General features: G+C 37.8%; 1 protein-coding gene across 1 annotated transcript; it reads right to left on the minus strand.

Annotated features, from left to right (window-relative positions):
- Nucleotides 1-1,698: 1,698 nt before the first annotated feature.
- On the minus strand, nucleotides 1,699-26,360 carry adamts8a (ADAM metallopeptidase with thrombospondin type 1 motif, 8a). The gene is made up of 9 exons (XM_056457914.1): nucleotides 25,430-26,360; nucleotides 20,195-20,434; nucleotides 19,114-19,246; nucleotides 17,060-17,224; nucleotides 11,647-11,945; nucleotides 8,116-8,302; nucleotides 7,772-7,944; nucleotides 7,105-7,280; nucleotides 1,699-4,352 (listed from the first exon to the last, which is right to left on the minus strand). Exons 1-9 carry the CDS (start codon nucleotides 26,141-26,143, stop codon nucleotides 3,617-3,619), a joined length of 2,823 nt encoding a protein of 940 aa, XP_056313889.1. The 5' UTR covers nucleotides 26,144-26,360; the 3' UTR covers nucleotides 1,699-3,616.
- Nucleotides 26,361-26,852: the final 492 nt, after the last annotated feature.

Here is a 26,852-nt window from a genome sequence, read left to right on the forward strand (position 1 = left end):
ATCAGAAGATGTTTCTTTTGTGACAGTTCGTATTAAAATAAGTAAGATTTGATTAGAAGAAGCCTAAAAACTTACCCTTTTCCCTGAGAAAATCAAGAATAACCAGACCAGCACGTAAGTCTCTATAGAGCCCTTAACTTATTTTACTACATTTGCATGTCATCTGTGTTTTCACTGGCTCTCCGAGGTTTAATCCAACATTCCCAGCATTTTGCTCGTGAATATCTGTCTTTAGCACCGTATGAATCAGGCCTGTGGCTAGCCTGGTGAATGGTGTGGTTCTTTTTCTCAAAAAGAGCACTTATACGTCTCATTTTCTATTTAAATATGAGATTTAAATAGTGACATTTTAAGCACTATTTTTAGCTGAATTAGTCATAACCACAGATTTTGATGTACACTGTAAAACCCAGCAGTCAAATTTATCAAATGAAATGAGTGCAGTTAACTCAAAATTTACTGAAAGTGAATTCTACTCATCTGAAAAGAGTTTTGAACTCAGTGTTGAAGGTAATAAGTTAATTAAATACCTCATTGCTTCAACTTGGAGTAAGTTCACAGTACTCATATAGATTTGTTTTTTTAACTCAAATGGTTTGTCGCAATCGGTTTCCCCAAATGATTTGAGTTACCTAGACTTTTGGGGTTTTACAGTGTACCAAAACTATTTTCTAAAGATTTAGAATAAAGAAAAGGGGGGGGGGGGGGGGGGGGGGGTGGGGGAGACTTATTATATAAATTACAAAGTTCTAAGATCATATTACATCATTAGAAAAAAATAGGACTAAAGTTAAAGTTTTAAATAGCCTCTTGTTATTAATTAGGCAAATTACAATCTGGTCAGCACATTCAACTATCCTCAGAATTTGTCCATTTCTTTAAAAAATAATAAAAACATGCATACATAATAATAATAATAATAATAATAGGGCGTCACAGTGGAGCAGTGGGTAGCACAATCGCCTCACAGCAAGAAGGTCACTGGTTTGAGCCTCGGCTGGGTCAGTTGGCATATCTGGAGTCTGTATGGATGTTTCCCAGTGATGGGTTGCAGCTGGAAGGGCATCCACTGCTTAAAACATATGCTGATTAAATTGGTGGTTCATTCCACTGTGGCGACCCCAGGTTAATAAATGGACTAGCCTCTCATGCAAAAAAAGTACATTTGAAAATCCATGGATAACAGCAAACGGCAAAATAGTATTCAAATCCGCTTTTGGTGTTTCACACCTTTTAATTGGTCATTTTTTGGTTTCAGGAATAAGGTTCTAGATTTAGAATAAAAGTTACTTGTAAAATGTTTTCTATATTTAAAAACAATACAGTAGTGAAATACACTTGTTCTTACATCAGATTGTATGTTTTCTTGCAAAGCTGTTGGACTTATAATAGTTTGCATATACCAAAACTGATTTCACTTGAAGCCTTTATCGATGGGTTATTTTCTCAATTTATGATTGCATAGCAGTCAAAATAGGACAAATGAGCTCATGTGTGGGACAAATTCTGGACCTTTGTTAGTGAGGAGTGGGTCTTCCGAACTCCCCGAACCCCCTTGGCTACAGGCCTGTGAATTCTGTTTTTTGTTTGCTTAAATGTTGAATGTGTTTGTACTCAGTTAACATCTATGAGGTAAATGACTCTTCAATGTGTTGACGTGGAGGCTTTTCAAAATGAATCAAGAACACATTATATTGTAGACATATTTATTTGATTTAAATTCATACATCAATCATGTATAAGATAGACAGCAGCATCAAGAAAAAACAAACCAAAACATTAGGTGTCGAAGGTAGAAAAATAAATAGCTTGTAAAAGGAAGCTATAACAATAGCATTGTGCAGACCTTCACTGAAGGGATAGAATGCTTTAGTCTCAAATATGCACCATTTCAAAGCTTGCATACTTCTAATTCAATTGGAATGAAAATCCTTTCTCTTATATAATTTTTTATAGGTTATTTTCAGTTACATTTTCTATTTTGGAAATTTGAAAATGATAAGTAATTTTGCAACTAAGAATTAAATTAGATTTCCTTTCACCATGTGTGAAATGACACTTTATTGAACAAATATCAGTGCTCTTTAAGCTCAATGGAAAACTTATCAGAAATATCAGGCCTGTCTGCTCAGCACTACTGCATTTAAATGAACTCTTGACCTATACTTGTCTTATTAAATAGAAATATAATATTTATTTACAACATTCACATGATACTTTTCTCCTCATCATGGTGTATATGGGTGATAGATTTTCAAACGTATTAAAATAGTGCCAACTAAAGCTTGGAAGAGTAAAGACAAATGAACAGAATACAGATTGCAAAGAGGCATGCAATCTCAATGTTTTTCACAGGAAATGTATTTTCTTGTTTGATGTCATTGCAATTATATCGAGGGCACATGTGTGTTCAATAACATACAGTAATTATCCACTTCTACATGATCATTTAGCAATAAATTACTTTCTCCTGTAAACTCACACATGCCAGTATCAGTTATATTATATGATCCCGTTATAAGTCATATGCACCAGTGGATGCTAGTAATAAAAAGTCATTAATTTAAGGCACATTTGCAGTCTTTACATTGTTGATCTCAGTCTGGGATAGCTTGTTGCCTAATGGCTGAATAATATTACAGAAAGACTAACAGTGTGTAAGAGAGGGCGATTCCATGTTAATTCTTCATTACAAACTAAAATCATTCATTCGTAACCAAGTTTTTAAGGTAAAATGAGCATAGATGTATGCGTTCCAACAGCTCTTTTACAGAAAGGTAAAGAACTCTACCTCCAAATACTGTTTCCAGTGTTGTAATATGAAAAATCGGAAAGCCTTCGAGGGTAATACAGGTATTATTGATAAAAAAAAAATGCTACAAACTTGAAGCTACAAAATTTTTTTAAATAAATGGGAATTCAATCAGTCTAGCATGTATAAAGACACCAAATTGCAGTCAGGTATTGACAATTTGACTGGCAACCTTGGAGTACCTCTAGTATAGATTGTATCTTTAAGATGATGCTTTTATCTAAAGCAACACACACCTGTGAACACACAACCCAGAGCAGTTGACTGTCCAGGGAGCAGACAGGGGGGTTGATTGCTAGTTATTTACTCCCACCCCCTACAATGCCTGCCTGTGCTAAGACTTGAACCTGCGACCTTTGGATCACAAGTCCAACTCTTTAAATTTAGGCCATGGCTGCCCCTTACACTCAACATTTGGACTCAATTTAGATGTGGAGTAAGCTGCAATGTATAATGGAGGTACTGTATGCGAGAGATGTTTGAACAGAATTTCAGCAGGTTTGTGCAAAGGTTTGTTCCATAGGACTCCTCTCTAAACAACTGTGAACTTTATGAAGCTTGTCTTGACTGAGGTAGATCTCCGTGGGAAGTTACCTTTGTGGTTATAATTAAACTTGACAGAGAATTAGACCATTACATAGGTAATATTTAAAATAAAATGCCCTGGTTATGCTTGATAAGTGATCTCTGATCTAACGCTCTATCTCTAAGAGCACTTTTTGTTTTGAAGTTTGGTGGTGACAAGTCACTACATATGCATCCCACCACCTCCTCCATTCTATTACACTGTACTAAAAGTCAGCTTCAGCAGTCCTGGTAAAAGCATTCTCCTACAGCTACCTCTGGCCTCTTGTCTGGATTGCACTTCTCAGGTTCTAGAACCTTGCCCGCGTAGTCCAAACAGACTACAGTGCGGTGGCGCTCTCCGGGTCCGCAAGTCCGTGAGCACGCAGACCATGGCCCCATTTGCCACATGGGACAGGGCAAATCTCCACAAGGCCGGATGTCTGCCGGTCGCAGATCAGCATCACAGAGGTAAGACAGAGATCCCTCCCCATCTCTACATTCCACACTTCTCCTGGACCATCCAGCACCACAGCTCTTGGAGCACTCGGACCACTCTCCCAAAACCCAATCGAATCCCCCAAAAGGTGAAATCACATGTGTTGAAATTCTGCTCTCTGTGCCAGGCTTGCTAAAAGGCACATCCCTTGGCAAAAAGAACGTATACTTGATTCTAGGCGGCGAGATGTCGCCAGCAGTAGACAGCAGCTGGATGGTGATGGGTTCCTGAAGTCTGTGAAAGCTTAGGAGTCGCTCCAGGGTGGTGGAGGAGCCACTGTATCTAAGCATAGCACCGGGCACTGGGATGTCCTGCTCTGCCATTGATACTGAGAAATTCCCATTCAGGATGTAGGTTCCGTCTTGAGCCTTAACTGCCAAGTAGTTGCCATCATGGGCGATGCCTCGATGGCTGCGTTGTTTTATGTCAATATTAGTCGCCCCAGCCGGAATGGTAACAATATCAATGTAGCCAATACTGTGGAAATATTAGGAGAGAACAGTTTATGAAAACCTGGAGGGATATGGATGATATATCAGTACTATATTGGTTACTGGCTAACCATACATTCCTAAAACTAAAAAGTACTTTATTGGCATTTATGGATTTATGAAAACCTTTAACAGCCACAGGAACTTTCCACTGCACAAAAGGTCTATGATAGTAAAAAAAAATTTATGTTCTTCACACTACTAAGGGTTTGTTTGGGTTTTATCAAGTCGAATTTAAGACCCTTTTAAGACCGTTATGAATTACATTTTAGACCTATACAGGGCTAAACACTAATGATTATTTCTTATGGCTCGGTCGGTTGCCACAAAAAAAAATCTAATGTAATTATTTCTTAGCGACAAATTTTAATTTGTCACAACAAGATAACTCAAGTTGTATGCACTTTTTTTTCAGCATGATATATATATTTTTAATGACAAGTTTAACATTGTTAAAATTGTATTTATTATGGAGACAATGACATAAATAATCAAAAAAATTTTACATTTGTTGACTTTTGGTCCAAATTGATTGAGTATAATGTATCATGTAAAGTGATATGTGGCGCTGTTATTATCATGAGGAATCGTGTAGTTGGTTTTAGTTTTCTTTCCCTTACAAGGGAATTTAGTTTAGATAAATTGAGGAAATTTAAGACCTGTTTAAATTTATTTAAGACCTACAAGACAATATTTCAGTGAATTCAAGACTTTTTAAGGCTGAAAATTTTGTTCTGAAATGTAAGACTTTTTAAGACCCCGCGGGGACCCTGCTACTTTTACGAAGCATCAATACTGTATTTGTCAGTACTGTCATTAATACAGATGTGTTCTCACACATTCAGTTATTTTTGGTACCTCCACGAGTGCTGCTCATGTTTATTTTGTCGTCTGTGCTTTACTGTGCTCATTTTATTTACTATAGCATAAAATCCATCAGAGCTTTTCTCAGATTTTCTGTGATTTCAGGCATTTGTCTGCATTTTCCACAAAACTGTCAGCAATTGAAAATTGGGGCAAAATCATGGCATGTTTACCCGCCATAAGGCTTTCTGAAAGTAAACGCAGTTGTCGATGCCAAACACTGACTCATAATTTTCTACGCAAATGGCACTTTTTAAAAGATTATTCATTCATTCATTTTATTTTTGGCTTAGTCCTTTTATTAATCAGGGGTTGCCACAGCGGAATGAACCGCCAACTTATCCAGCATGTTTTATGCAGCGAATGCCCTTAAAGCTGCAACCCATCACTGGGAAACATCCATACACTCTCATTCACACACATACACTATGGACAATTTAGCTTACCCAATTCACCTAAAGCCCATGTCTTTGGACTTGTGGGAGAAACCGGAGCACCTGGAGGAAACCCAAGTGAACACAAGGAGGATTCATTTATTCATTAATTTTCTTTTCGGCTCAGTCCCTTTATTAATCTGGGGTCACCACAACGTAATAAACCACCAACATATCCAGCATATGTTTTACGCAGCAGATGCCCTTCCAGCTGCAACCCATCCCTGGGAAACATGAGGAGGATAGTTCACCATAAAATGAAAAATTTACTGATAATTACTTAAATCACTTCTTTCTTCATTACAGTGTTGAAGATTTTTAGAGTCAAAGACAGATACAGTACACTGCCAAAAAATGACCATTCCTGTGAGACATCTGGTCTGTCCAAGAAAATGAACATTATTTACTACATAAATGAACAAAGCATACGATTTTAGGCTGATTTTATGGTTATGTCATTACTTATGCAAAAAAAAAAAGTTTATGAAGCCTATTCATCTTCCTATTACATAGTAACTTGGCAATTTAGGGGTGACACGGTGGTGTGCTGTCACATCACAGCAAGAAGGTTGCTGGTTTAAGCCCCAGCTGGATCAGTTGGCATTTCTGTGTGGAGTTTGCATGTTCGTTTGTGGTCCGGTTTCCCCCACAGTCCAAAGACATGAGCTATAGGTAAATTGAAAAAGCTCAATTGGCCTTAGTGTATGAGTGTGAATATGAGAGTGTATGTGTGTTTTCTAGTACTGGGTTGGAAGGGCATTAAACATATGCTGACTAAGTTGGCGGTTCATTCTGCTGTGGTGACCCCTGATTAATAAAGGGACTAAGCCGAAAAGAAAATGAATGAATGAATTTGGTAATTTAGTAATATGAATGCATATATGTTAGGTGTATAAATACATAAAAGAATCTGATAAATCATTTGAACCAGAAGCAAACTGTCTGAAAAGACCACAGTTTCAACTCCAGCTCTTTTTGAAGGCTCTCCTGGAGAAAACCAAACTACCTACAGTCTTGCATGGCCTGAGGGTGAGTTTATGAACATTACATTTTAATTTTGAGTGATCAATCCCTTTAAGAACTGTTCACTGATGATTTTATTATGGTGGGCCCCATACACAGTTCCTCTAGTACACAATTTTGAATATTGGACTTTAAATATATTATCAGATATTGACTCATATTGGGTCATTAATTGCTTAAGCTGATTTCATCAACACTTATATTTTGCCTTAAACACTTACCAAAGTTAATCTTTAAAAAATAATAACCAAATTAAATGTAATTCTTTAGCAAATCTCAAAGTGAATTCACTGAAATATGGTGCCCCGATGCCTAAAATCTGAATTTCATATCAGTTATATCAGCAGTTCTCTCCTTTCCCAGTGTTTCTATTCCAGTTTTTAAATGTATTGCTTTAAAAATATGATTTTCACTCACGTAGCTTTATTTAGCGAACCACTTATTTTCCTGCAGGTTGTACCATCACCTCCACAGACACTGCACTTGTCCAGCTTTTCGTTGGAGCCTATCACCTGGTCACAACCGGCTTTGATGCACTGGCCCTGAACACAGATGGATGTGGTATCTGGCCCACAGGTGGTACCATCCACAACCTGCCCAGCATATGGAAAAGACAAGCGTCAGAATAGACAGAAACATTCAACAAATGTTTCAAGAAATAATATGTGTTTTTATTGCAATGGCAGCCTAAGCGCTCCAGTGTATTTTGTTCTCAAATAATGGCTATTCCACATAAAGCAGAATAGCCAAAACTCTCGTCTGATGACGCAAAACCAACTACATTTCAGCTGTATCTGAAATATCAGTTACAGAGGTGCACTCAAGAGCTTAAGCAAGTAGCTGGACTGTAGGGTTGTGGTGCTCAGGTTTCACATTTTACAACAGGGAAAATATTTCATGCATGAGAGTTTAGTGGGAGTGTAAAGATATCAATGGGCCTGTGGCGAGCGGGAAGTCTAAGAGAGCGACTGTCTGACATCTTAGTAAAGCTTTAGAGCAGGCAGAGACTAAAATTTATTTCACATATTCTCTTTATTGCTGATCAGATTGGATTAAAAGTCAAATGTCTTCAACGGATGTGCACCTTAGCTTCAAACACTTTGAATTCATTGCTTCCTTTGGCTCGGCAGACGAGTTTGCAGCGGTCTCGTGGAGAGACACCGGAATATTTGGGGATCCACTGCTTTATGTTCCCCTTAATGTCCATGTAACGGTCACTGTTATACTTCTCACACTGCTCCTCTCTGAAGCTTTTCCCTGTGGATTAAAAAAGGACACAGGTGCATCTCTGAGAATAATGTTATAAAAAACACTGCACAGTCTTTTGACCTCATAGCTTCATTCTCTCCACTCTCTCATTCTCCAGCCCTCAATAATGTGACCTATGCTATCTAAAGTGAGTATGGAGGTTTATTTATAAAATGTTACCATGGTCTTCTGGGCAGGTCTGAGTATTGCAGGACTGGTATTTGACCCTCTGTCCCACACAGTACAATCCTCCATTCTGTGGTACAGGAGAAGTGCACTCTCGATGGGAAAACTCCACACCCCCACCACATGTTCGTGAACATGGCCCCCAAGGGCCCCAATCTCCCCATCCACCATTGACGGGCACCTAGGACACAAAAAGAGGCTGTTAGATTCTATAATAAAATGTAAATAAGTAGAAAATACAGTACAGTAATATTGTAAATAATATATATATATATATATATATATATATATATATATATATATATATATATATATATATATATATATATATATATATATATATATATATATATTTATTAATTTTTTATTTTTTCAAATCAAAAAAGTAGTTTATTTTGTTATAAGGAAAAAATATATATATATACAGTTGAAGTCAAAATTATTAGCCATCCTTTGATTTTTTCTTTTCTTTTTTAATTATTTCCCAAATGATGTTTAACAGAGCAAGGAAATTTTCACAGTATGTCTGATAATATTTTTTTCTTCTGGAGAAAGTCTTATTTGTTTATTTCTGCTAGAATAAAAGCAGTTTTTAAGTTTTAAAAACCATTTTAAGGTTAAAATTATTAGCCCCTTTAAGCTCTATATTGTTTCGATAGTCTACAGAACAAACCATTGTTATTTAATAACTTGCTTAATTACCCTATCCTGCCAAGTTAACCTAATTAACCTAGTTAAGCCTTTAAAAGTCACTTTAAGCTGTATAAAAGTGTCTTGAAAAATATCTAGTCAAATATTATGTACTGTCATCATGGCAAAGATAAAAGAAATCAGTTATTAGAAATGAGTTATTAAAACTATTATGTTTAGAAATGTGTTGGAAATAATCTTCTCTCCGTTAAACAGAAACTGAGGGAAAAAAATAAACAGGGGGGCTAATAATTCTGACTTCAATTGTATTTTTTGTGATAATGCTGAAAATTCAGTGGTACTATTTCTCCAGTCTTCAACTACACAAGCTTCACATGTGAAAAGCACAAGTTAAAGAACACTTATGATGGAAATCATCTTTTTTAAGCTGTTTGGACAGAACTGTTTGAAGGTATAGTGTGTGCACAGTCCTATTGAAGTGATAGAAACACAATAAGTGTCTTTTAAATTATAATTTTTTTTACATTAAAATAGGATCCAAGTCCCTCCAATTTTGAGACTCCCGCAACATGACGTAGGAGTGCGGTTTCTCCACACACCGAATCGATTGACAGGTGCCATGTCTCCATTATAACATGTATACACGTGTCCACAGAACATTTTTTGCAAAGAAACTGGGATTCAAACATGTTACAAGTCTCTGTGATCAGCTGCACATTAATAATTAATTTTATAAGTTTAAAAACATTTTTAAAACTGCATGTTTGTAATAAAGAGAGTAAAATCGCTATGTAATTCTTAACCGCTATAAATCACCATAGCCGCATGGTGTCAGTTAACGCGCATATGTGTGTATGTGTGTGTGTGTGTACTCCAAATGGGATTTATTTGTGACTTATCATTTCAGAAAGGCTTGAATAAACTACACCACAAAAACATCAAATAAACTTTCCTAGTATTTTTGACTTGTGACCTTATATTAGCTTCATTCATGTCTGTCTCTATCACTGACTGCTGTTTATATGATGTAACCCAGGAGAAGCATACACGCAAGTCGGATCGGTCGGTAGGGAGAAGCAGCTAATCTGGAATTAAAGCCACAGACTACAAAAACAGCTACACTGTACTCAGACACTAAAATGTGCCAATTCTATATTATATAATAAATTATCTGATGGGTCTTTTGAGTTGAAACTTTACAGACACATTCTGGAGACATTCTGAAGTCTTATCTTACTACATCTTGTAAAAGAGGTAAAATAGGTGCCTTTTAAACACTTGTGGAACACATCTGAAACATGGTTTTGAAACATTTTTCCTATGAAACCTATGCGATCATGTAATTTTTTTTTTTTTTGTAAAGACTGTCTATCCTTCAGTGACTATCCTTTAGAAATAATTTTAATATGATGAATTGGTGCTCAGGATGCATTATAATCAATGTTAAAGCAAATGTTTGTGGAAATCATGGTACATTTTTTGAGCATTTACGTTACAATTTTATATTACAATACAAATGTCACTTTTGATTATTGTAATGCTTCCTTGTGGATAAAATGATCTAAAAAATAAATAAATAAATCTTAGTGGGCCCAAATTTAGTAGCATGTGTACATACCGTACAAATATCATTCATTCGTTCATTCATTCATTTTCTTTTTGGCTTAGTCCCCTTATTAATCAGGGGTCGCCACAGCAGAATGAACCGCCAACTTATCCAGCATATTTTTAAATAAAGGATGCCGTTCCAGCTGCAACCCATCACTGGGAACCACCCATACACTCATTCACACACATACACAACAGCCAATTTAGTTTATTCAATTTACCTATAACGCATGTCTTTGGACTGTGGGGGAAACCGGAGCACCCGGAGGAAACCCACACCAACACATGGAGAACATGCAAACTTCATACAGAAATGCCAACTGACCCAGCCGGGGCTCGAACCAGTGACCTTCTTGCTGTGAGGTGATCGTGCTACCCACTGCGCCACTGTAATGCCCTGTACATATATCATATATGTAAAAAAATTGTATATACTGTAAACATTTCTAAATGCTAAATCTCTCTGTAACTAATAAATTGAGAGGATATTCAATGTTTTCGGTGTATTATTGGACTCTTCGTCACGTGCGGTGCTCATCTTGACCCCTGATCTAGCCTTGCAAAGTGCTCCTAAACATCACTTCCAGTAAGCGTAGTGCTGACGGAATGTGAGCATACCACAGTGCATTTCTGTCAGGGTTTTTTATGACTTGGCTGAGGGATGCCTTCTCACAGCCAGGCCGTCTGGGATCACAAGCTGGATTTTTTTTTAACACACTACACCAAAAATAATCACACTTTTTTTAAAGAGGCTTTTGCTGAATACAATGCAACTGCATCTTAAATGGAAGGCTCAAAAATAATTGAGCTTTTCAAGGGCTCCATCTACATAAACCCACTCACTCTCTCTTTGGCATTCAGATGCTGGATATAAAAGTAGATCTGTTATTTTAAGCTGCAAAAACCTGGTTGCGATCCAAGAAGAGGAATGAGTTTTATTTCTGAAGGTGAAAAAAGAGCCTGACTCTTCAGTTCTGAGCACTCAGACACTCTTTCAAACATGTAAACATTATGGCGAAAAGAGTATGTCTGAAGAAGGGGAAATATCTAAAAGTTTTGAAAGAACTGAGAGACAGAACAGATAATTGAGACAGTATGCAACAGTAGAAAGAGTGACGCACAAAGGGGCTATAAGCACGACATCAGATATTTTTTAACAGTGGCGCCCATAAATCTGTACATGGGTGTTTCCAGCCATTTTTTGTGCAAACGTGCTGACAGGTAAAGGGTGATAAAACTGGATGACGCACAAACACACATGCATACCTTCTGCTCTCCCGCCTCCTCCATTGCACTCGACAGACACAAACCCTCACGACATCTCCTATCTTCCCCACATGGAGTGCCATCAGCCCAGTGAAGGCTTCCATTCCGAGTTGTGCACTGAATCTTTCCTTCCTCTTGACACCACAGCTGTACACAAGTCTGATCTGCGGGGGCACTGGAACAGTGGGTATATTTGTTTCCAAACGCCTGCTGGCACTGCCGATCTAGACCAAACGTATGACCGGGGAGCTCAGCGGGTAAAGGGATGGTCATTTCAGGAGGATCCAGCAAACAGTCACCTGAAAAATACACAGACACAGGTTCTTATTCAGCTGCACGTTTGTAGAAATTGCTTCAAATTCAACCTAGTTTCTGTAATGAATAGTATTGGATTGAAAACCATGATTTCTCAGCGGGTTGATCTTTAATTTGTAGGTCCCTCAAGTCTGATTCAGTTCAAGTGCACATAAAACAATCATCAATTTGACCACAATTCAGAGCATTAAATAAACATGAACAAACATCAATAACTCAGTGAAATGGATAATACATTATGAAGTCGCTCAATCTGTTTAAATGTCAACAAAACAGCTTATAAACAATTCACATATTACATATAATCACATATAGTCTGTCAGCGAGTGAGGCACTGAGCGTGCTTTTTACACAAATCGATAAGCGCTCAATGTTTTTTAAAAGCTCTAACATTTAGAGAATCGGTTGCTTTTGGAAGGGCGCTGGCATTTTCATCTGTGCAAATATGCTTCGGTTGACATGTACCTAAGAGTGGGGAGGGGAAAGAGGAGGGTGGAGGAGGGAAGGTGGAAACCTGTCATTGGGTGGAGTTGAGTTGGCTGGATCTACAGTACAGACATAATATGAGGTTTGTGCATGTTAGAATGTATGCCCATGAGCTGAAACAAGGCTTCCCTTGAGTAAATGTGAGTGAGCGTAAACATCCAGGAAATTATTTTGTCAGTGACCATCTCATTGTGCTGCATCTGTGGATTGCCTTGAAGTAAAAGCATCTTCTTCTTGTTGTCTGTGTTTTAATATTAAAGAGCCCCTATTATGGGTTTGTGAAAATGACCAACCATGCAGTGTGTAACACAGGACTAAGTGAAGTGAAATATCCAGCTGAGGCTTAAATCTGAAAGTGCACCGTGTTTAAGACTGTTGATTTATCTATAAAAGAGTCGACTCAGAGTGGTTGAAATGACTTGGTAACGAAGCTTTAGCTGTGTCGGCGTGACGTCGATACAGAACTCAAACCATGTCCATTTGTTGGACGCGCAGACCCGGAAAAATTACACCCCGACTCCGCCCACAAACACTGTCGAAAGAAGAAGAAGACAAACACTAGCAGATCCCAGATTCATGTCGTGAAGACACTGTGCTCTGAAGTGTGAGGGAAAGTTAGTGTTATTTTCCCTGCCCAAAGATGAGGCTGTGAAGAGTCAGAGGTTGAAGTTTATTTTTGCAAAAATATCTTAGCATTATAGCCCCAGCCTGTGCTGTGGTCCCGTCATTTTTCTGAATAGTGCTTCAGCAATCTACATGCTTGCAACGGGGGATTCGTTGGCCATTTGTAACAGGAAGGATCAGAAAAGACACTTGATGTATGGGACTTTGTCAGAGCTTGACAGGAACTTTACAGTACACAGTTGATGGATTAGTTCCTTCCTCCATTTCACAAGTGTAAGTAACTTAAGTGCGATTAAAATGGTTGCCTTCTTGTTTTCTTTAGCTTGCAAATTATATATTTAATTGTGTTTTGTTAATTGTAACCGCTCCACATGGGTTGTACTAAAACCACAATCAAAATAGGAATAGAGCAATATGCTAGTGTTAAACTGCTTGGCTTTAATGCACTCCTGCATTGTGCTCACACATACACCCTGCACTCTGACTACTTCAACAATGTTGATAAGCCATGGTGGGTGTTTCTCTCGGTCTCACACTGAACACAGTTGACCAATCACAACAGGCTGGGTCATCGGACCAATCAGCGCATATTAGCATCGTGCTAAGGAGGGGTTTGGGAACAAATTAATCACTGAACGAATCATATGAGAATCCCTGGGATAATAAGGTAAAAAAAAAGGCATATTATAAGAAAATTAAAGTGTTTTTTGACCTTGCATGCATATCAGCTTGTTGTTGGAGACCTTTTACCTTTTTTAATGCATAATAGAGGCTCTTTAAAAAAAAACATCAAAAGATTATGAAATTGCTCCCTGCTCTTGCTATATAGCTTTACATAACTGGAACTTCTTTAAGATACTTTAAAAACCCTTTTTATTTTAGCAGTGTCTTTGCTATATTGTAGGAATGCTCCGATCGATCGGCTGAAGATCGGTATCGGGCCGTAATCACATTTCATGACTCGATCGGAACTCGCCCATATGGCCGATTTCGTGAACTGATCAGAGGTGTTTGTGTATGGGTTACAAGAAGAGGAAGACATATGCTTGCTCCCGTATATTATACATAGCCTGCAGCAGCCACAACACGTGAGGAGGTAAATGATGTGTGGGGGCATGATAACCTAAATGGTTATAAGAGATGTGTTTAAGGGATTATATGCAACATCATTCATTTATTCTCTTAGAAAAGGCGAGATCTTCTCTTAAGGTTCATACTTAGAGCGAAAATGTGCTTAATGCATTATAAGGCTTGAAGCATTAGAATCGGTGCTCGGTATCGGCCGATCACCATGACCAAGAATCGGTACTTGGTGTCGGCTGCAAAAATCCTGATTGGAGCATCCCGACTATACTGTATTAATTTTGTATTGTATTTTGCTTGTAGTGTTTTTTTCTTTATTTTTATTTGACAAATATCCTTTTTTTTTTGCTAAACCCGCCATATACTGAACCAAAACCGTGACCCTGTGAGAAGTCTGTATTGTTGCACCACTAGTCAATACCCAGTCCTAACAATAACACGTACATTTGGTTTGAACTGTTGCTATTGACCGTGTGTTCGCCTCAAGTAAGACGATCTTTTATATTCAGCTATCTAAAACAGGTGTGCACATTAGCTTAAGGGGACTATTTTCATAGCAGAGAGCTCTTGCTCTACCTCCTCTCTTCTCTACGTGCGCATCTGGAGATTTCCATTATGTAACCTATTATTGTGGAGCCTCAGTTAGCATCAGCAACAAATGAAAGTGTAATTTCACTGTATGGAATGTCTACCAAGAGTGCTTCCCAAACATTGTTTTATCCATATGGATAAAGATATGGAGACAGCATAACGCCTTGAAACAATTACACAGACTTCTTGACTCCCTCTGTGTTTTTCCAACATTGATACTGTGAAATCTAATTAGGCTTAAAGTATCGAGGACGCCTTAATTTCTAAGGTATTAAACATTTGAAAAGGGTTCAATATGGCTTTGCACACCTAAATGAATGTTATGAATGCTTGGTAATGAAAGGCTTTCGCCGAAACGGATACCGGCATAAAAACAATGGAAAATAACAGGCTTGAAGCCGTATCAGTTCACAGTCTACCTGTGGCAACAGTATGGCCGGTAAAGACGGCATGTGCTTGGCCTCGCATACTGTCTCTGTGAGGGAAAACAGTTGTTAAACCTGGAATGTGTGAGTCACTGAAGATGAGTCAGTTGAAGAGCGGGAACGAGAGAGTGTAGACTGAGATATCAGCGGAGATAAATCAACAAATGGAGAAAGTATGTCTACCATATTTCCTGAGCTGTCACTTTTTCTAATCTGAGCTCATCTTTGTTGTGAATTGTTGTAGTTTATTTAAATCGTGGTTAACATTACGTATCACTGACAGAGTCTCAGCATGTTTCCCCTGGCAATGGCATATGATGTTTCGTGAATTTTCAAGTTATGAAATCACATTTCATAGATAAGAAAAAATAAATATGCACACTAATGTTCAAAATCAAGGGATCAGTATGATTTCTTTTAAAGAAAGTGTTTCTTTCATTCAGCAAGGATACATTAAACTGATTTAAAGAGCTTTCATTAATTTTGATCCATTAATTAAATGTAAATTAATCCATTTATAGTGCTTTGTATTTTAAATTCATTAAATTATCCTGGAAACATTCATCAATCTGTTTTTAACAGATTAGCCACAGCCATATCACCCTGCAGCCCAAGACCGGTTGCTCACTGAAGCTAAGCAGGGCTGAGACTGGTCAGTACCTGGATGGTAGACCACATGGGAAAACTAGGTTGCTGTTGGAAGTGGTGTTAAAGAGGCCAGCAGGGGGCCTCTCAACCTGCAGACTGTGTGATGCCCCAGTATAGTGAAGGGGACACTATACTGTCAGTGAGTACCATCTTTAAAATAAGATGTTAAATCAAGGTCCAAACTCTCTGTGGTCATTAAAAAGCCCATGCCACTTCTCGTAAAGAGTAGGGGTGTAACCCTAGTGTTCTGGCCAATTTCCTTCCATCGGCCCTTACCCATCATGGCCTCCCAATCATCCCCATCTACTGAATTGGCTTTATCACTGTCTCTCCACTCCACCTATAGCTGGTGTGTCCAGTGGCTGCCGTTGCATCATCCAAGTGGATGCTGCACACTGGTGGTGGTGTGGAGTGACCCCCCCTCATGATTATGAAGTGCTTTAGGTGTATATATACGATAAAGGTGTTATATAAATACACATTACATTACCATTCAAAATATTAAGATATCAGAACATTAAAATCTGAATAATTTGAGACTGATGGCTGCTGAAAATCCAGCTTTGCCATCACAGGGAAAAAAAATTTAATATCTTAGAATAAAACATACAGTAGTTATTTTTAATGATATTTTACTGTAATTTTTTTATTAAATAAATGTGGTCTTGAGCATAAAAGAGCAGGGCTCTTACTGACCCCAAACTTTTGAACCGTAGTTTGTGTATTTATACAGTACACAAGTAGACAAAGTGAGTGAGAGTGCGCTTACTCTGCAAAGACTGTTAGTTTTGACACTCTCAGCAAAATTACACAGTGTGGTCCCACCAGCCCATTATTAGTGGTTAGGGAGTAGGTTAAGACAGAAGAGGCATTTAAACAAGAAACGTGCAAAACACTGAAGGAAAGTCAATTCATAAAACACAGGCATCCACATTATAGAGATTTTTCACCGCACATTAAGATCAAAATTACACAGTAGCTTCTCTGTGACATGTTTCCATTAACTTTAGAATGACAGATTTACAATTCAAGCCAAATGGCTCAAAAACTTCACTCAGTGTTATTATTTTTTCTCTCCGGGTCTCTGGGAAATATGCACTATTATGTGCCAAAACCAAACAAAAACTGAAAACCAAAAGAAAACCCACTCAGTTACACAAGGGCAAAACCGGTTTCGTAAAATATTTAAAGAAGGGACATAATGAAAACAGTATCTCTAGAGAAACAGAGAAGAATCCTACCGTGGCCATTGTCGAAGAACTCTGTGATGTATAATGCGCTACATGGAGACCAGGGAAGGGTTTTGTTGAGATGGACAAAGAAAGGAGCCATTGTATGTCCATGGAGATGCCCAAACCATTTCTCGCAGTTTTTCGAATCATCATGTGGCATGCTGAGCACATGACCTGAAAAAAAGTAGAAAAACAGACAGATGTACTTGTACACTGTAATAACTTTTCCACATTGCTGTGCTCCTCATATGACTTTCAATGATATCTCTCACTGCTGCATAATGTTTAGTTTTAACCTTTCATTTACTGTACATTCAAATAGATAACAACACTATACATTGTAAAACCAAACAAATTAAGGCAACTCAAACTGTTTGAGGAAACCGATTGCAACAAACCATTTGAGTTAAAAAAATAATCTATATGAGTACTGTGAACTTACTCCATTTAAGTTGAAATAATAAGGTAATTAATTAACTCGTTACCTTCAACACTGAGTTCAAAATTATTTTCAAATGAGTAGAATTAACTTTCAGTCAATTCTGAGTTAACTACACTCATTTCACTTGATAAAGTTGACTGTTGGGTTTTACAGTGTTGCTACTACTACAATTTGGCGATTTATCCAAATACAAAGGTTGTACTTTGAACACCTACTGTATTTGTGTGTCCATATTCTGTATAGGTTTTTTTTTTACCTTGCTTTCAAGAGTTCGCACTTAGATATTGCTTGAGAAAAATTTGCAGGTTTGGCATGCTGTCCCAGGAGATAATCCTGAGCTCGAAAATAATTGAGCCCAGGACTCCTGCCTGGTCGAAAAGCATGTAAAGTGGTACGAGATCAGGTAGTTCTCGAGAGCTCCCCCTGGTAAAAGAGGAAAGGGGAGGAGATGTGGGGATTCTTAGTGAAAACGAAGATAAGGGTGTAATTCTAGACAGGCTATTTATAGTGAGTTTGGATTAATTGTATTGTCTTACTAAGGATTATGGATGGGAGACCAGCCGCGATCAATCATATCACGTACCCCTCTCGAAATTAGTTTGTGAAACTTCACTTAGTTTGTATTATTTAAAAAAAAAAAAAAAAACACTAAGAGTGACCCTATTCCGGCCTCAAACTGAATTACAAGGACATAATTAAAATGATATGGACATAATTTAATTAGCTTTGGATAAAAGTGTCTGCTAAATGAGTAAATAAATGTACTAAGATTAATGGTGGCCCACCCAATTAAATTAGACCCAAAATAAGTACGACGTTATGTACGAAGCCAAATTGTCTGTAGTGTATGTGTGTGAATGAGAGCGTATGGGTGTTTCCTAGTGATGGATTGCAGCTGGAAGGGCATCCACTGTGTAAATGGATGCTTGATTCTGCTGTGGTGACCCCTGATTAATAAAGGGACTAAGCCGAAAAGAAAATGAATGAATGAATGAATGTGCACGAAGTTTCAAGTGCACTTCTGTTCTATAGTGAATGCTTAACGCAATAGATTTATAATAATACAATAATTTAGAGCCAAAAATAAAAGAGGTCTTAATCTGAGCGATCAATTCAATACAACTATTCTCACACTGTAAAACGATCCTGCATTTGGTCTTTGCTTACATTCCATACACACTATACCCACCCACCATACTTGAGATTCAGTTCCTATGGTTGACCATCTACCATTTTCATATGATGTTAGAAAACACCACAACATTTTTTTGATGTGATTGTAGCATGTATATAATATACTAGCTTGAGGTAAGCACCAATTAATGGCATTATGAATCTCAAGATCTATTAGTTGTCTTTAGGTTCATTATAATGGAGAATACTTGAATTCTGAGAATACTATCTACCTGCACTTTACATGTAAATGATTGAATAATTGCGATTGATTTGATATTGTAAATGATCGATGTCGCTGATAGTAGCACAAAGCTCTCAGTGTATTTTAACATCTGGTTTACATTAATTAATGACTCAGTCTGGAACACATGCTCTTCTCCAGACAGTCAGTAAGGGTGAGATATCCAACTAGGGTCATGAAGTCTGGTCATATGTGTGAACATACCGAGTTCATGTGACACAGTGAACGCAGCCTGAAGGCCGTTGTCCTCTATAACGGAGCAGCTTCTTTTGGGGTCACACATAGTGCCAACATCAGCTACACCCAGAGTGTCACAATCCTTGTATCCACAAATATCCTGAAGTCAAAATGAGAGACAGACAAGTAGGCAAATGAGGGAAAAAGCAAGAGGAGAGTAGAGGGGGACACATTTGAGACACTGATATCCAGACATCGCTCCATTAGTTCCAGACAGCCCTTTTTTCCCCAAGCAGACTCTTGCCAACAAAACATATTTGTCAGTGTTTCCATCGTAAAATGAAGCAAATACATGGCAGACTGAATACTAGAAAAAAAACACACACACACACAAGAGGGAGAAAATTAACTGTGAGATAGCTGGACCACACAACACATGCAGACCAAAGGGCCTTTCCAATACTTCCCTGTCCAGACAGGGATAACCTTAACTGGGGAACACGTCTCAGTGGAAGCCATGCAAGACGACCAGAGACACTCAGACCTCCTTCACTAAATAAAAACCACCTGTTTCTCCATCTAGCCACAGCAGGACCTGTGTTCTGTTGTGTTGTTCTCAGCTGGATGTCCAGCCAACTTTTCATTTTTGTTCCTATGTCTGCTTTATGAGGGGCTGACCCTCTGGTTTTTGGCAGAGCTACAATCTCATGCTTACTGTCTCCAAGATTGGACAAGGAGTCCCCTGCTGAGCATTGTGATCATGACCCTGTCATTGACTCGATGAAATTATGTCTTGTTTTGGAGAAGTGGTAGCCAAGCGAGTTAATCAAAAGCTGAAGGTAATTCCGTCTGTAAAATGTGTGTGGACTAAAATTACAGGGGAGAAATAGCTGCCATCTTTCCTGAAGGAAAATTTAATTAAATGTCCAACATACTTTTAATATCAAAAGTAAATCTGCTATTTAAAGTGCAGTTGTGTCATAAATTCAAGCCTAAAATTAAGCGAGGTCCAAAATACATTTGGCTGTGGGTTACAGCATGAGACAAACATTTAGTTTTTCAATCAGATTTGATTACTTTATTTTGATAAGACGTTTCTGTTTCTCACCTCTCTAGTGAACAAGATGGCAGTGTCATAATGTTCTGGATGCCTCTGGCTGCCCGGGTTGAAAAGTTGTTGCCACATGCAGAAGTTACGCAGGGCAACGCCACCGTTACTTGAAAGCTCAGGTCCCACTTCCTCATCCTCCACAACAACCATCTTCACTACTACCAGACTAACAGCATTTTTCAGGCTAGGATGCACAAAGACTTGTGCTGCCATGGCCATGACCGTTAGAAGATAGTGCTGTAGAAAGAAAGAATAATCAATTAGTAATGAAACAAATATGATATAGGAAATTACTGTCCAATTAAATCTTTGGTTCCTCAATAGTGGCTTGACTGATTCCTTGGAATTACTAAGATTTTTCTTTGTTAAGTGGTTATAAACAATTTATTTGAGCTGAATTAAAACTTCAAGCTATAATTAAAAGCTTTAATTAAAAACAGATTAAAGTTGAGAATTACTAAATTAAATTAATTTGTTTAAAGTCAACACATATAAATTGTGTGCAACAATTTTGCAGACATAATTTTTTTCAGAGTATGAGTGTACTTCTAAAGAGACGAAATAGGAAAAGGACAAGGTAAGGTGGATATATATCAGAACATTTGTCAACTAGGACAGTGCAATGGCTAAAAGATAATAACTGACACGTCTGAATATTTAAGCTCCTCCCAAAACTAAATTGGGAACTTCATATATAAGAACAGCACATATTCGTGATTAGTAGATGATTGTCCTATTGACTATTTCATACAATGGGAGAAACAGCTTTTTTAAAACAGGCACAATTCTTCATATTTGATATATATTGAGGTTCATTTTAGACTTTACATAAAAAAAAGCTGATGACACTAATATAGGAGGGCCTGTCTGGACAGATATTTTTAATGTCTGAAAATAAAGGGGTCACCCAACTCTAAAGGCTCATGGGACCAAAATATTTAAACATTTGTTCCTCTTTCTGGCAATAAAATGAGTCAAAAACAACTTCTGGCTGTCCTTCTTTTCCAGATGGTATTTTCACTCCCTTCTGGTTTTCTCCCACATTGATTCACTGACAAGTTTCATATTTTGTTACACTCTGTATAACCAACCCTACAGTCACCCTCAAACCACAAGTTTTAGTGGTTTGCCTGACTTTTGCCACTTTTCATATCTAAACCACAGACTAATAATTAGGACCTACTTCATTTTAGTCTTGTTTTTTTAGAGATCACTATAAGTATAATAAATAAAGGCACAAGGGTGTTCACTGGGCGATACTTTTTTCAAAATGTACATTTGTACATAAACAAATAGGCCATATTGGTAATTGAAAGATTTTTGAGAGTGTAGCCTGATTTTACATGAGAATAAAGACTGGTTGCGATGGAAAAGTGCCTCTCAATAGGTTTGTCCTGAAATCCTTGATAATATGAAACAGAGCATATGACAGCTGTTTTGAACACACTCATATGTAGTTATTTAGTCATACTGTATTTAGCACAACATTTAAATGGATAAATACGTGGGCTTTTACCTCCTTCAATACAGCCCTTGAAACAGCACCTATTATGCAAATTCGATTTTTACATTGCATTACATGGACATAAATGTTGGATAGCTGTGTGTTAACATAATCCTACATCAATGAAAATCCCCATTTTAATCCCCATTAAACCAAACCAGTCTCATTAGGCATGCGGTTTTGACTCTCTAAGCAATGTGATGTCACATTGTTTATGCTTGTCCAAGCCCATTGCTGAAGTTTCTGTGCTTAGAAAATGCTGGTAGGTTGTGTGCAGCATTTCTTTTATTGTTTAGCTGTGAAAATACATTCAAATGTACACATCTTAATTCTTTATTATAATTTTTTTGACCTCAAGAACCATTGATTTCTGTAATTTAGGCCTATGTAAAGGAAACATTGAGAAAAACAGAGTGGAACTAGACTTGCTTTATCATATTTGAAAATGAAACCCTATTTAAACAAGGTGGTGAAAATTATGCAGAGCATGCTTGCTTACTGTGAGTTTGAGAGAGAAAAAGAGAGAGAGTGATACACATATGACAACAGGATGCATATACTGTACATTATGTAGAAGTTCAGTGAGTTGAGTGAACTTACAACTTACATGGCCTATATTTCAAAGTCTTTGAATGCATGTTGCGATAATGTCATGTGACATGGATGACACACCAGATGAAAAGCGTGTATTAATAACCTGAGGCTTTGCATGCCAGACAAAGTAATTTTATTAGCAAATACTATAAAGTTTTTGAATTAAAATTTTGAGATGGTGCTCTGTAGCATTTTCATTAAAAAAATATGAAAAAAAATTACTTTTATTGAAATTTTTCAATAATAATAATAATATTATTAATAATAATAATGATAATAATAGAAATAATAATAATAATAATTATTATTATTATTATAATAATAATAATAGAAATAATAATATTAATAATATAATAATAATAGAAATAATAATAATAATAATTATAATAATAATAATAATTATAATAATAATAATAGAAATAATAATATTAATAATATAATAATAATAGAAATAATAATAATAATAATTATAATAATAATAAAAACAAACATGAGTAGCTGAGTCACGCCATAGTCACACGTAGCCAGACTTCAGACTGAAGGTCTGGGAACTTTAAATGCTCAAGGGCCACCCATGGTGCTTTTGACTGACAGTTTAACTAAGCATTCACCTTTATTTGTTATGTTTTTTATTTCATAATTAGGGGTGTGAAAATTTCCATCCACTCCATTACTCTTTAAAAGTTTACAATGATGCATCAATATCCTTAATTATCTGTCAGCAAAATATAAAAAAGACATGTACGCAGACGTAGACTGATGCTGAGTTCAGACTGCATGATTTTAGCTCTGATTTTGACTCGCAAACAGGTTCTGAAAAAATCGCAGACAAGTGCCTGAAATCACAGGTAATTGGGAGCTCGTTCACGTGACTAACAATCACACAGTGTGAACCATCAAAGACACGATCTGAGAGAATTGTCGATGAGTCGCCGACACCTAGGAGATATTTGGCATGTTAAATACCTGGAGCTGTCCGTGATGCATATCATGCCATGTGAAATGTGTTCTGATTGAAAATAACATCGCCGATCACCTACAGCCAATGAGAGAGCAGCATCTACTAGTGTGGGTATCTGCAGGCCTGCGGGAGGTTGGGGAGAGGATAAAAGAGCTTCTTTTCTGTCTATTTGGACCAAAATATGGAGGAAAAACTAGTGTAAATTTGACAAGAGCACCTGTGTCTGTTTGACCTGTCATCTGAACAATATCACAAACGGGTCGAAAAAGAAAAAAGAGAAATTGCTAATTCCCTTTAAATGTCAGGTGAGCAAAATAAGTACATTTTCTACCCTACTAAAGGCTTCTTTCTCATTATGTAGATAATAACAAAAGATATACTACGTGACCTGCATTGTTTCCAAGTCACTTCTCGCATGTGTTGATTGTGGACAGAGACAATGTTGTCTGCGATTCTTCCTATTGTAAAGTCATGCAGTGTGAAACCTCCTGTCGCAGATCCATCCTCCAGTGTAAACACAGCAGCGACAGAACGCTTTCCCAGATAATCATGCAGTGTGAAAACATCTGTGACACGACTACTTTGAAAATGTAGCAGTCTGAACGTGGCATAAGATGCCAATTTGTTTCCAGACAGACTGGTTAGGATTGCTGCACACTCAACTCCACACTCAACAAATCTTGTAGATTTAAACCAATCAGAAGGCGATTGAGGATCTGCTAAAGTGTTTCCAAAAAGTGTGTCATATGCATCAGAGGTTTAGCCACAAGTCCCTTGGTGGTGCTTGGCGTGTCTGAGGCTGAGTATGCTATGTGTGTGTACACTTCGACACTGGTTCTCTAGCTCTTGTTCATGTTGCTTCTACTGGCTATTTATTGTTGTGAGTGCAAAGCAGAGATGTAGTTACAGTATATGCAACGCCCCCTTAAAAAGACACCAAAACAACTCTTTTTATAGACCTGCCCCAGAAATGGCATTATTTAATTAGAACAGCTTCTATTATATCACTGTGATGATTGATATCTTGTTTTAGTAATGAGTCTATTACAATTTTAAATCTCCACAGCTTAAATGGAGAGTATATGGAAGAATATCACATGACATTTGATATGATTTAAATGTTCAATATTAATATCATTTCTCAAGGGACGGAACGTTCGACCGGTAAAATACAGAAAAAAGAGGGGAAAAAACAAAGGATCCATCATTATGCAAATTAAACGCCATCTAGTTTTGTCACACATTTGTGAATAGCCCGACACAGAGCACTCTTATGGGACGCGCCTTCAGTAAACTAATGCCTGCTTTCTGACGCACTCCTTGCGCTTGCGCTGTGGAAAGATCCCTTTAATCTAGGCTATTCACGACTTTATGATGTTGCAAACCATTTTCTTTTGCAGATTTAAGCCTATAAATTTTGATATTAACAGGGTCCCCCCAAGAACACCTCTTTTAAAATTAGTGCATCCAGCGCTCTCCTCCTCTCTGATCGTCCCCGTTAATTAATAAGAGTTCTGTAACTTCACTCGCATTCCATTTCGGGTTTTTTCATCCCCCGTGAGAAACCTTGCTGCAAGCGACCACAGAGAAAAACGCAAACGCCAAGCGTTCACTTTCCAAAACACTATCGCTCCAAGCAATACCCAACAAATCAGCTTCCTTTCGCTAGAAGTCGTGGCTATCAAAAAGCCCGTTCTTCTCTCCAGCATTCGTGCTTATTACAAAAGCATAGTATATTGAAATAAATGCCCCTTATTAATACGGATAGCAAGTTCGGTTTTACACGTTCACGCGCATTTTTACGCACGTGCTCAGAAAAGTTACAGTAGATGCCACTTTGACATTTTCTATGAAGTTAGTAGGTTTCAATGTAAATGTAGAAAACATTTGACAGATATTCCATTTTATTTTTACAACTAATAGTATGCTGTATTGTTATTGTTGTTAATATTATATAACTTAAATTAATATTTGATATGAAATTGGCCATTACTTATAATTCAAGCAAAATGTCTACATTTGTTTTAGCAGGTTTTAAAGCCTCTCGGATGACTAGCAGTCGATTCAGGAATTGTTAACATTTCCAGAATGAATCAGATGACTGAAAAACGTGTTAGAGTTAGGCGCATATCTAATAACAACCATTAACCATTTCCCCACACCCTTCACTCACCTTTATCTCGTCTCCATAGAACCGTGTCATGGACGCGTCGGCCACCACCAGTGTCTCGATGTATCTCGCAGCTGACACGAATCTTTTTGCGCGTCTCATATTGCCGTCTTCATCTTCACGGGAGTTCAGTTTGCTCTCTTTCATAAGACTGTCAACTTTCATTTGATCAAAGACTAAAGACGCTGTCCGACTGCTGGAAACAGCTCTCCTTTTAATGACGTGCACCTGCGGTAAATGTTTCCCGGTGGTCTGGACACTTGCTTTAGGGTGAATAAAGTACTCGACCCCTTGCGTTATGAAGGTGCCGTGGATGCCGTGGCACAAGCTGACAGCAACTACAGATTCCTTTTCAGAGTTGACCGTGCCGGTGTAAAAGCAGTCTCTGAGGTCCGCACCGCTGTCTGGGTAAAGGGTGGCATCCCTGAGAGCACCCCCGCTCCTGGAGGCGTCCAGGACAGAGCGGAGATTCTTTGCTTTAACGCGCTGGACGTTTAAAACTGGAGACACGAACTTGCTGTCCGGCGACAGGTCAAGCAGGAAAAGGTGGCCAAACGCATTGAGCTTAAAACGCTGTCTCTCTTCACTTCTCCAAAATAGACCTTTCCTAAATGTGCGGTTTACTAACACAGTCTCTTCTTCCTCGTTCAGTTCACACAAAGCAAACTGAGACATAAGATTTACTAAGAAAAAAACATAAACAATTGTTGATACCATTTTAATAGTGAATTCGGAAATATCCCAAAACTGCGTGTTAGGAAATAAAAAGCACTGGGCGCACGGACAAACTACTGTTTTAAACGAAGATGTAGATGAGCATGATCCGGAGAAAGACTTAAATTAATTTAGACTTAATAAAAATCTTTAATTATGCCCGCAGAGTACATAAAACAGCCGGCTCACGGTATAAGCAAAGAATGTCCGCGTCGCTGGTATTTATACAGTCTTGGGCTTCTCCAGCGTACGCGGTTTATTTTTGATATTCATCCTCTCTCCTCCCCCTCGTGCGCCAAAGCAAAGGGGAAAAAACTCTGGTTTGATCCAATAGGGCCGCCGGCACGCCCCCTTTTCACTACTGCGGGTATTACTTACAGCTATTATTATAACAGCCAGCTGGAATGCTGCAGGACACTCGAAGTGTGTGTTGAGTGTCAACCATGTAGGTGCTAGAAAGCGCGGGTTAAACCTGTGGAAATCTTGGAAGAAACGCGGCGTACCCACGAGCAAATTATGCCTTCATCATACCTAGAGAGCAGAAGGTGACACTGAATAGCCTGTAAGTAGGCAAGCCATAAAACATGTTCCAAAACTTTTTTGGAGTGCACATCGTACTGCAATGTGTTGGTCAACGTTGTTATTTTTAGAGGCACTGAATTAAACCATTAAAACTGCACACATAAACACTGGAAAAGTATAATAATTGAAT

This window comes from Danio aesculapii, chromosome 5 (genome assembly GCF_903798145.1).
Source record: "Danio aesculapii chromosome 5, fDanAes4.1, whole genome shotgun sequence".
Classification (NCBI taxonomy): Eukaryota; Metazoa; Chordata; class Actinopteri; order Cypriniformes; family Danionidae; genus Danio; species Danio aesculapii.

Coding starts and splice junctions, on each gene's coding strand:
- adamts8a (XM_056457914.1), bottom strand. CDS start 26,143: ATGGTATCAACAATTGTTTATGTTTTTTTCTTAGTAAATCTTATGTCT. Junction 19,247..20,194: donor CCATCTTGTTCACTAGAGAG/GTGAGAAACAGA, acceptor TTTTGACTTCAG/GATATTTGTGGATACAAGGA. Junction 7,281..7,771: donor TCAAAGTGTTTGAAGCTAAG/GTGCACATCCGT, acceptor TATGCTGGGCAG/GTTGTGGATGGTACCACCTG.